Below are 11,718 nucleotides of genomic sequence, written 5' to 3'. Positions count from 1 at the left end.
GACCCCAAAATGATGTATTTGTCCCAAACCCGCATCTGACATTGTTTTGTGTTCTTACAAAAATCTTACAAATATTCCACATTTTATTTGAAGATTTTTTTAAAACAGCAAATATACAAGCTCACGTAGATCGGCTATTTTTAAACACTTTAAACACTATATAGGTTTAAAGTGCTCATAATGACATTGTGACCTAGTTGCTTCTTTTGAGCTTGTTTTCCTAAACCTGGTTCCTTATTTCTCTCACAAAATCTGGCAACACTGCCAGAAACATACATGCTGGTGTCTAGTTTTAAAACAATTGATTGGAAAACAACCTGTGATATGCCTTCCAATATTCCTGAACCGATTAACTGACAAAGGATGCAATCGTTCAGAAATAGTGTTTGCTCACAAGCTGGGCCATCCAGCTGCTATACTAACAAATCTGGTTCCCTGTTTTGTCTCCCATTCTTGTCAATGGCGTCTGCCTGGTCTGTAGGTCGACTGTACCTTCTTAATTATACCCTGGCTTTTTGTCGGCTGAGTCTGGTAAGGGGGCGGAGCTTTGACACACAACAGAGCAGATGTGATTTATATTGTCTGTAGCGGTGCACTCTCTCTCTCTCTCTCTCTCTCTCTCTCTCTCTCTCTCTCTCTCTCTCTCTCTCTCTCTCTCTCTCTCTCTCTCTCTCTCTCTCACACACACACACACACACCCTAAAAGTCAGACAGAACCACGCATTTTATTATATTATATTTAGTACAGACAGGGAACAACAGAGGGCGCGGAATGAAAACTTTTTTTTCACGTTAACCCTTTCACCCACCGACAATAGAGGCATTCATGTATTAAGTCACCTGCCTGCTGGCCCTGCTCATCAGGAGCAGTTAGGGGTTCAGTGTCTTGTTCATGATGTTTCTACACACAGTGTCAGTAGTAGTCGTGTTTTTCACCATGATGCAGACGAGGCCATCAAGACACAGTCACATCAAGAAGACAAGAGGCAGTCATGATCTGACACATTTTAAATGGAGCTTATGGAACAGACTTTTCATCCTCAGCTTATTCAGTCATACATGGTAGTATTGTAGGTATACAGTTAATGAGGAATGCAAGCCTACCAATAAATTAGTGTAAAAGACTGAATGTGTATAAAATTTGGTGAATCATCTATCAGACAAACACATCGACCGTATTTCAAAGCCAACACGTGTGATCCACCCTGTCCTGAATACATTTATGAATCGATGTGTATGAGCTTGAACAGGAAGCAAATCTCCACCAGGGGGCACACTCCTCCCTCCTCCACCGTTGTGTGTGTGCTGCATGTGATGACATATTGCTTTGGTGTTCAGTGCATGTGTGAAAAGGCACAAGGAAATGGGGGTTAAGGCTACTATGATAAATGGTGCTGATCTTTAATGCCTATCAATTATATTTGTACAGGGTCAGACTGAGAACTCAAATCAGGGCGGGAATGTACAGTTTGGCTGACAATGTCTGTCCAAAATGACATAATAATAATTAACCATTTAGAGCAGCCAGTCAGCCAAACAGCAACCAGCTGATCAGTGACAGTCAGTATATTAAAGTAATACAAACAGACAATTTAGAGAAATGTCAAAGTGTGGTTGGCCCGATGCAAGTTGTGGGTTGCAGTCATTGGGATCCAAGGAATGAATGAAGAAAAATAACATTTGGGGTAGATTGGAGACTGCATTCATGATGTTTTTTTTTGTTTTGCGAAAATAGCTGATGATGTGCTAAACTGCTCCATTGTACTACACTGTACTACTCCATGTAGCCAATCCTAAAGCCTGATTTATACTTATTTATAGGACAGAGTATAAATTAAGCATAATCATCTTCCTCCAACCAGCCGTCTTTATTTTTTAAGATATCATATGGTGATTAACTGACTTACAAACACAAGGCATAATTATTTAAAATAGTAAATGTCCTATAGTAATAGATTGAAATCCGCTACCACTTAAAAAAAACATTTACAGTATACAACAATTGTCATACAGAGTGGAATTTATGGTTTTAACATTCAAGACTTAAAACAAAATGAATCATTGTCATAGAGAATTGATTTAAGAGCTTGAATTCCCACATTAAAGTCAGATGCAATGCAAACCATGGAGCTTTAAATCAACACTGTATCATATTTCACAAATCATGGAAGGAAGCACCACACAGTTAGCTTTACAAGGACGGCAGATGGGCAGAGGTAACCTTTCTTGCTTCATGCTTGTGAGCTTGTGTGCGTGCACTTTCACATTCACCAGAAATAGCAGCCAGATGGAAGGCCGCATACACTTGAAAAAAAGACATATCATTTAGCTTATTTTACAAATTGGAAATTCTAAAACAACACAAACATTGCGAGAGGATGAATATCTTCATGCTAATCTGATATGACACAATTGATATTCAGCAGGGATGATAGCGAACTTGTCAAAATGTCCTGCAGCCTTCAACTGACTTCAATGAATTCAAGGATTTGATTTTTGTACTTACTGGATCCATTAATATCAAGGTAAATGTTCCCCTGCTGTTTTTTCAATGTACTTCACAGAATCCCATGGAAGAAAATGACATATTCTCAACTGAATGAAGTCAATACATTTTGCGTTCAAAACGTATTGAACGTATTCTTTAATCAAATGGCATTTCAAAAGAGTCTTGTTGTCACATAGTATCAATTAAAGCTGCACTATGTAACTTTCCTCTTCTACCCTGGATTTGAACCCGGTGTCCTGCGCAAGTGCTAACATGTTTACCATTGAGCTAATAGAGCCTGCCTGCTTGATCAGGGGATAAATTGAATCTTGACCATCAGGTCAAAATTCGTGTCAGATCCTGTGTCTATAGGTGAGACATGACCTTTGACACGATCTAAATGTCTCAAAAGAAGAGAAGAGAGACAAAATACAACCACCCTAATTGTATAAGTTATATTGTATTAACATACTCTACCATACAGATTGGACAACATTATATTTTATCAATTAAAAAGAAGTTACATAGTGAGGCTTTAACGTTTGGACCTACAATACCTCCAGAAGTCTACATCCCAGAAACACTCACATTTAGTGCCCATTTAGTTTTACCAAATACATTGTTTTAATCTTTTCTTATGATGTTATCATTGTATTACCAGTGAGTCTAGTGATAACACACTTGCATTTACTGTCACAGTTCTCACCACTGGTGGTTTCATAATTTAAAAAAAATAGTTCACATACTGACCTCTGCTAACCATGTAAAATGTCATATTGTAAGATGTCATAAATGTGGAACATAAATCACACAAGAGATGTGTGATAGATGTTTATTTGATTTCAAATTATTTCTTCACATACAATTTTATGTTCAGATCTATAACTACATTAGAAATCAGAGTAAATAAATCAGCCATAGTGCTTAATTATTTTAATAAGGTTACTGGTTAGTGAATAGTCACAGAGTGGACCAAATGGATGCCAGTTTGATTGCAGTTGGAGTCAGGTGTTGCATGCTTTCTACCCCTAACCTCATCTCTCTACACACTATATAAAACAATAAGCCTACCTAAAAAAGAAAAAGAAAATAATGAAATTGTAAAATGAAACCATTTGAGATGCATCCAAAGAGATGATTCTATATTTTGTGAGAAAGCTGTGTAGAAGCACAACAGTAAAAGTATCATATTGGTCGCAAAAAAATCTATAGTGAAGTACCCCATCTCAACATTGTTACGATTCATTAACTTTATACCTAAAATCATTACAATTGATTGAGTAACAGTACTCTTAGTAGTCTTAGTAGTTTTTTCTACTTCAACGTCATCGTTGCTGCCATCATCATCATCATCATCATCACCACCACCACCACCATCATCATCATCATCATCATCATCATCATCATCATCATGTCTAACTATGTTATCCCAGAGTTACATTGACTTTACAAGGCAACATCTTCAGAGGGAGAGTATGAGCATTACCAATGAATGGATAGAGTGTGCCAGTGAAAGTGTGTGTGAATGTGTGTAGGTGTGTGTTAGTATCAGGATCAGAGAATGATAGCGTTCCTCTGTTCCAGTCCAGCTGGACTCTGATCCTCTGGGGTTTCTGCTTCACTGAGAGATCAGTTTCTGACCCTGGTGTGGAGAGTGCTGTGTATGTAACTTGATAACACCTTATTCTCCAGTATTGACCCTCTTCGTCTCCCTTCCTCTGAGAAGACTCTCCTAACACACCTATTGTCCAGTTTGTATTGTCTCCAACCTCAACATCCCAGCTGTGAGTCCCAGAGTTAAAGCCCTCAGAAGCCAAGACACGGGGCCAGTAGTCATACCTCTCTGGGTTGTCAGGAAGCTGCTGTTCATCTCCACATCTCACACTGGTCAGATCATCAGATAGGATGAGATCTGTATGGGCAGTGTTGGGGTCCAGAATGACAGGAGTGTAGGAGACAATGTCCTTCATCTTGTCCCAGACTCTGAAGGTCAGGTTGTTCAGGTGTTTGGCCTCGTCTATCAGTGCTCCTGAGACCGGCTGTGGGTCCTGCAGTGTGAACTGGACTCTTTCCGTTGTTGTCTTGTAGTTCTGCAGGAATGAGATGTGTTCTGCTCTCAGCTCCTCCTCTATGGCTCCGATTGTCTCTGAAAGGGTTGACATGTCTCTGTTCAGACCCTCAATCTTCTCCTTCATCATCTGACTCTTCTGCTGCTCTTCCTCCCTCAGTGCAGTGATCCTGGCCTCCTCTTCCTCTTGTAGAAACTGATGAAGCTTCTTAAACTGTTCCTTCATCTGCATCTCTGTGTGCCGGGCCCGGACCTTAATGTGTTCTGCTGTTTGATCATAGTTTGTTTTAACTTCATTAAAGACCTCCAGTTTCCCCTGTAAAGGCTTCAATAATTTCAGGACTTCCTCCTTGTGATCCAGGGCAGCTTCATCAATGGGTCTGAAACTGTGGTTGGTGTGTTTTTTAGAATCTCGACACACAACACACACTGGCTGTTGACATTCAAGACAGAGCAGTTTGAGTTTCTCAGCATGCAGACTGCAGAGAACCTCAGACCCTGTTGAAGCTCTCTGATGTCTCTCCTGTATGAAGGCCTCACACAGGTTCTTCAGAGCCAGGTTTCTGGGTGGATCCACTGAATGTCTCTCTTTACAAACTGGACATTCCTTTATTACCTTCTCTCTCCACCATTCCTGTAGACAGGCTTTACAGAAGCTGTGGCTACATGACAAGAGAACAGGATCTTTAAAGATGTCACAACACACAGGACAGGAATAATCCTCTTCTGGGTGAGACAACTTGAAAGACATTTTGTACTAACTAGCAACTAACACTCAAAACAGAAAATCAGCCAGTCAGTCTTGGTCCCTCTGAATGCTCCCTGAAGTTTACTTTCACTTTGAATCCTGTTTTTTTTTAAGTCCATTCAGCTGACAGAGTCAGCAGCAGGTTCCAGTGGTCTGGGTCAGCATTCCCTCCTGATAGACAGTCTGTCCTCCCTCACTGGAAGATGTTTGTATGACCTGAAGGTGAATCTTATCTCTCTCTCACTCTGTGTCGACAGTGAGGAGAATGAGTCTCTGTTTCCTGCCTTCTGTCAGCTGGTCTGGTAAGGGGCGGAGCTTTTGACACACACACACACACACACACACACACACACACACACACACACACACACACACACACACACACACACACACACACACACACACACACACACACACACACACACACTGTAAATGGAGCTTGTGGATGAGACTTCTTATCCTCAGCTTCATACATGGTAGTATTTTAGGTATAAAGTTAATGAGAAAGGCAAGCCTACCAATACATCAGTGTAATAGACTGAATGTGTATACTTTGGTGATAGAAGCATCTATCAGACAGACACATCAACCACTTCAAAGCTCAACAAGTGTGATAGTTTATAAGTTCAACCCTGTCAGGAATACATGTATCTAGAAATTGGGTCTCAGTAGGAAGCAAATCTCCACCCGGGGGCACATTCCTCCCTCCTCCACTGTTGTGTACAGTATGTGTGCTGCCTGTGGTGACATGTTTTGGTGGTGCTGTGTGCATGAGTGAAATTGTGCAAGGAAATGGGGGTTGTGGCTATGATACATGGTGCTGATCATTAATGCCTTGTGTCAGTTATGTCTGTACAGGGTCAGACTGGGAATCAGGGAGGCAATGTAAATGATAGTGGCTGACAATGTCTGTCCAAAATGACCATAACGTAATTAACTATTTAGAGCAGTCAGCCAAACGCAGCAACCAGCTGATCAGTCAGTCTATGAAAGTAATCAATTTGAATAGATGGAAGAGGAACCTTTTCATACTGTGTGTGTGTGTGTGTGTGTGTGTGTGTGTGTGTGTGTGTGTGTGTGTGTGTGTGTGTGTGTGTGTGTGTGTGTGTGTGTGTGTGTGTGTGTGTGTGTGTGTGTGTGTGTGTGTGTGTGTGTGTGGGTGGGTGGGTGGGTGGGTGGGTGGGTGTGTGTGTGTGTGTGTTGTTCGTAAGTGGATGTCATAATCGGATTCGATGGACAATTCTCCCATTTCCTATTGTTTGTAAATACATTTGTACCCTGTTCTTTTACACTGAAGTGAAATAATAGTGACATTTCCTTTCATCCAGCAGAGGGATGAAAGTATCTTGACCTGAAAATACATGTTCTGTTTAATAAAGAGCTGGAGAGACATGAAGACTCCTGTTACTGAACAAACACTCTATAGTAATGAGTACTATCAGAATATAGAGCTATTTGATATAGCACCAGATGGATACACTTTTTTTAATAGCTTATTTTCACAATTAGAAATATGCTAAAACACTTCAAACATCAACGAGTGGATGAAAGTGTCTTATCTTTTACGACATGCTAATCTGATGACACAATTGATATTCAGCAGGCACTGCCGGGCAGGGATCATATCTCTATGACAGGTCATAGAAAGTGTTGACAAAATGGCCCCACTCTGACATCAGTGAATTCAAGGATTAGATTGTTGTAGTTGTTAGATCAATTGATATCAATGTAAGTAGCCTGCTGTTATTTCAATGTATTTCTAAGGTTCCCCATGGAAGAAAATGACACAATATGTCATTTTGACAATTGACTTATATTGACTGATATTGGCAGTTGAGAATATTATTCTCAACTGACAATATCAGTCAATATTAGTCAATTGTCAATTAAATTACATTTAAAAAGTGTCATGTGACATAGTATAAATTTAGACCTACAATACCTTCAGATGTCTACATCTCAGAAACACACTGGGTCTTTACATTTAGTTTGACCAATTAGCCAGTTTTAATATTTTGTTATGGTGTTATCATTGTATTATCAGTGAGTCTAATAACACACTTGAATTTACTGGCACAGTTCATATATCTCACCCCTTGTGGTTTCATAAAACATTTTGTAATAGTTAAGATATTGACCTCTGCTTACCATGATATACATAAAATGTAATATTTTATAAATGTGGAACAGAAATCACACAGGAGATGTGTGGTAGATGTTTATTTTATTTAAAATGATTTATTCACATACTGTACAATCTTCTTTTCAGATCTATAACAACATCAGAAATCAGAGTAAATAAATCAGCCATATTGCTGAATTATTTTAATAAGTTTACTGGTTGGAATAGTCACAGAGTGGACCATTATGGTTATAATGTTGCATGTCTCTCTGCTCTCTCAGCTACCCCGCACGCACGCACGCATGCACACACACACGCACGCACAGAGGTGATAAAACTGTGTAGAAGTCCAACAGTAAAAGTATCATAAAAGTCTGAAGTACCAACACTTCTTAACATTATTACTCTCCGTAGGAGAGTTTTGTTTTCACTTTCTAAATATGACACACCGATTGGTCAAGCCTCACGTGACACGTGACAATACGGTGAAATATTGTATAAATACATGGCGTCACTTTGGCGGTGTCTTTGCCACCGCCAAAGTGAGGTAAGACAGGAACCATCACGAAATGGCTGCATGGCTGATACATAATTGGCAAATAGGACAGATAGGACACTTATATAGACAGGAGGGATATGACACTTACACAGACGGATAGGACACTTATAGTACACAGACAGGACGGATAGGACACTTATACAGACAGGACGGATAGGACACTTATACAGACAGGACGGATAGGACACTTATACAGACAGGACGGATAGAACACTTACAGTATACAGACAGGACGGATAGAACACTTACACAGACAGGACGGATAGGACACTTACATAGACAGGAGGGATATGACACTTACACAGACAGGACGGATAGGACACTTACAGTATACAGACAGGACGGATAGGACACTTACAGTATACAGACAGGACGGATAGGACACTTATACAGACAGGAGGGATAGGACACTTACACAGACAGGAGGGATATGACACATACATAGACAGGACGGATAGGACACTTATACAGACAAGACGGATAGGACACTTATACAGACGGATAGGACACTTATACAGACAGGACGGATCGGACACTTATACAGACAGGATGGATAGGACAGTTAGAACATAAGAATTAGAACATTCCCAACATTCCCAACACAAGTCTGGTAAGAGTGAGGTAAGACAGGAACAATCACGAAATGGTTGAGAAATGGCGGATACTGTAACAATTGGATAGGACACTTACACAGACAGGACGGATAGGACGGATAGGACACTTATACAGACAGGAGGGATAGGACACTTATACAGACAGGACGGATAGGACACTTATACAGATAGAACATTCCCAACATTCCCAACAGCGGAGAGTTGTGCTCCGAGGAGCACTTTTTCTAGTTACTATTGAGATCATTTAATTTATGCTATACCTCCAACATTATAATAATGACCTTTACCACTGATTAACATTCCCCTTTAAATTCTCAATAGTTTGTCATCATCAACCATCATCATCATCATCATCATCATCATCATCATCATCATCATGTCTAACTATGTTGTTGCAGAGTTACATTGAGCTTCCCAGGTACAATCTTCAGAGGGAGATTACGAAGATTCGAAAAGAATGGAAAGAGAGTGTCAGTGAAAGTGTGTGTGAAGGTGTACATGTGTGTGTTAGTATCAGGATCATGGAACGACAGCTTTCCTCCATTGTGGTCCAGCTGGACTCTGATCCTCTGGGGTTTCTGTTTTACTGACAGAACTGCGACTGACCCTGAGGAGCATGCTTTGTATTTACCTATAAACAACTCTATTCTCCAGAATTGACCCCCAATGCCCTTCCTCTGACAAGACTCTGCTACCACACCCATTTCCCAGGATGTAGTTTCTCCAACCTCAACATCCCAGCTGTGAGCCCCTGATTTAAAGCCCTCAGAACCCAGGACACGTTGCCACTGGTCAAACCTCTCTGGATTGTCAGGAAGCTGCTGTCTCTCTCCCCATCTCACACAGGTCAGATCATCAGACATGATGAAGTTTGGATAGGCAGTGTTGGGGTCCAAAATGACAGGAGTGTAGGAGACAATGTTCTTCATCTTGTCCCAGACTCTGAAAGTCAGGTTGCCCAGGTGTTTGACCTCGTCTATCAGTAATCCTGAGACCGGCTGTGGGTCCTGCAGTGTGAACTGGACTCTTTTCATTGTGGTTTTGTAGTTCTGCAGGAATGAGATGTGTTCAGCTCTCAGATCCTCCTCTATGGCTCTGATTGTGTTTGAAATGGTTGATATGTCTCTGTTCAGACCCTCAATCTTCTCCTTCATCATCTGACTCTTCTGCTGCTCTTCCTCTCTCAGTGCTTTGATCCTGGCCTCCTCTTCCTCTTGTAGAAACTGGTGCATTTTCTTAAACTGTTCCTTCATCTGTGTCTCTGTGTGCCGGGTCTGGAACTTAACGTGTTCTGCTGTTTGATCATAGTCTGTTTTTGCGACCGTAGGTCGCACTTACTACAGAAAGCTGCTCCAGGTGTCCGTCCGTCACTCCGTCACTCCGTCACACACGTCACACTTTTGCCCTGCTCATATCTCCGCACCCATTGCCCCGATCCATGCCACATTTTGCACACACACTCCTTACCTGCCAAACTACACCCTCCAAGGACCCCCGGAGCTCCAGGGACCCCCAGCTGCCTCGGGGACCCCCAAGTGTAAAAAATGAGCACATGTGGACAAATTACCAAATGACCACCCCAACGGGGCTGCTCACGGGGCATTCCCGGGGACCACCCACTCCTGGTGCTCCAGAACGGATGCAAAAGTGGTGGCGCCCCCAGTGGAGGACCCCCTGCCACTGCAGCTCACATAAAATGCCGTAACTCGGGGGCTTGCCCCCCACAAACAATCCCTCCTTTCCCCTATAAACACACTCTCTCTCCCACACCACACACACACACACCAACAGCTCTTGCCTGCACACCTTTGCTTTTGGTCTGCCATACGACTGCTGAAACCTTCCCGCAGCTTTTCTTTCTTTCAGGACTTCAGACAAACATTCCTGGTAAGACACTGCCGCCTCCTTCTATACCTCATTTCTACCACACTCTTGCACGTGTTTGCCATACACCACCATGCCTGTTTAGCTGACCCTCTTACATATACATGTGACCTACGGTCGCTTATCTCCCGATTAGGGAGTCTTACTGGTAACTGTATTAAAGACCTTCAGTTTCTTCTGTAAAGGCTTCAGTAATTTCTGGACTTTCTCCTTGTGATCCAGTGCAGCTTCATCAATGGGTCTGAAACTGTGGTTCATGTGTTTTTCTGAATGAAGACACACAAGACACACTGGCTGTTGACATTCCAGACAGAACAGTTTGAGTTTCTCAGCATGCAGACTGCAGAGAACCTCAGACCCTGTTGAAGCTCTCTGGTGTCTCTGTTGTATGAAGGCCTCACACAGGTTCTTCAGAGCCAGGTTTCTAGGTGGATCCATTGAATGTCTCTCCTTACAAACTGGACATTCCTTTATGACCTTCTCTCTCCACCATTCCTGCAGACAGGCTTTACAGAAGCTGTGGCTACATGACAGGAGAACAGGATCTTTAAAGATGTCACAACACACAGGACAGGAATAATCCTCTTCTGAGAGAGATAACTGAAGGTGAATCTTATCGTCCGTCTCTCTGTGTGTTTGGTCTGTGAGGAGTGTTAAGAATAATAACCTCTCTGCTTCCGGCTTTCTCTCAGGTGAGTGTGGTAAGGGATGGAGTTTTGACACACACAGACCTGTTACAAAGTTCTCTCTCTCTCTCTCTCTCTCTCTCTCTCTCTCTCTCTCTCTCTCTCTCTCTCTCTCTCTCTCTCTCTCTCTCTCTCTCTCTCTCTCGCACACACACACACACACACACACACACACACACACACACACACACACACACACACACACACACACACACACACACACACACACACACACACACACACACACACACACACACTGAATGTAATACATGTATGCTTCACACATTTAATTGGATTTACATCACACATTTAATTGGAAGAGAGAAGATAATATATTATATGTTTTAACTCACAGTGGACTTTAACCATTCCAAATGCTTTACAATGTGCAGGCCTTACATTAACCCTTTGAGGCCTTGCCCTTGTGTCACTTAGGTTTTTACAGACCAGGGCCAGACTGTGAACACAAGTCAGGGTGGTAATGTAAATGACAGCAGCCCTCATGCCTGTCCAAATTGACATAATACAGCTCTTATATTAGTATAAGGA

General features: G+C 41.8%; 2 protein-coding genes across 2 annotated transcripts; both read right to left on the bottom strand.

The window, feature by feature from the left end:
- Nucleotides 1-3,402: 3,402 nt before the first annotated feature.
- Nucleotides 3,403-5,508, bottom strand: LOC311054974 (E3 ubiquitin-protein ligase TRIM39-like). Its single transcript, XM_084071020.1, has one exon. It carries the CDS (start codon nt 5,305-5,307, stop codon nt 3,913-3,915), a length of 1,395 nt encoding a protein of 464 aa, XP_083927146.1. The 5' UTR covers nt 5,308-5,508; the 3' UTR covers nt 3,403-3,912.
- Nucleotides 5,509-6,144: 636 nt separating this feature from the next.
- On the bottom strand, nt 6,145-11,673 carry LOC311054539 (E3 ubiquitin-protein ligase TRIM35-like; the record flags this gene model as incomplete). The annotated part of the gene is made up of 4 exons (XM_084070551.1): nt 6,145-6,169; nt 9,098-9,908; nt 10,630-11,124; nt 11,613-11,673. The coding sequence occupies 4 exons, from the start codon at nt 11,671-11,673 to the stop codon at nt 6,145-6,147; spliced, it is 1,392 nt and encodes a 463-aa protein (XP_083926677.1).
- Nucleotides 11,674-11,718: the final 45 nt, after the last annotated feature.

Source organism: Gymnoscopelus microlampas (genome assembly GCF_963454915.1).
Source record: "Gymnoscopelus microlampas genome assembly, chromosome: 11".
NCBI lineage: Eukaryota > Metazoa > Chordata > Actinopteri > Myctophiformes > Myctophidae > Gymnoscopelus > Gymnoscopelus microlampas.
Note: the sequence above shows the minus strand (reverse complement) of the source record. Positions and strands in the feature narration are given on the sequence as shown.

What these genes read in the sequence shown, in the direction of transcription:
- LOC311054974 (XM_084071020.1), bottom strand. Translation starts at nt 5,307, where the DNA reads ATGTCTTTCAAGTTGTCTCACCCAGAAGAGGATTATTCCTGTCCTGTG.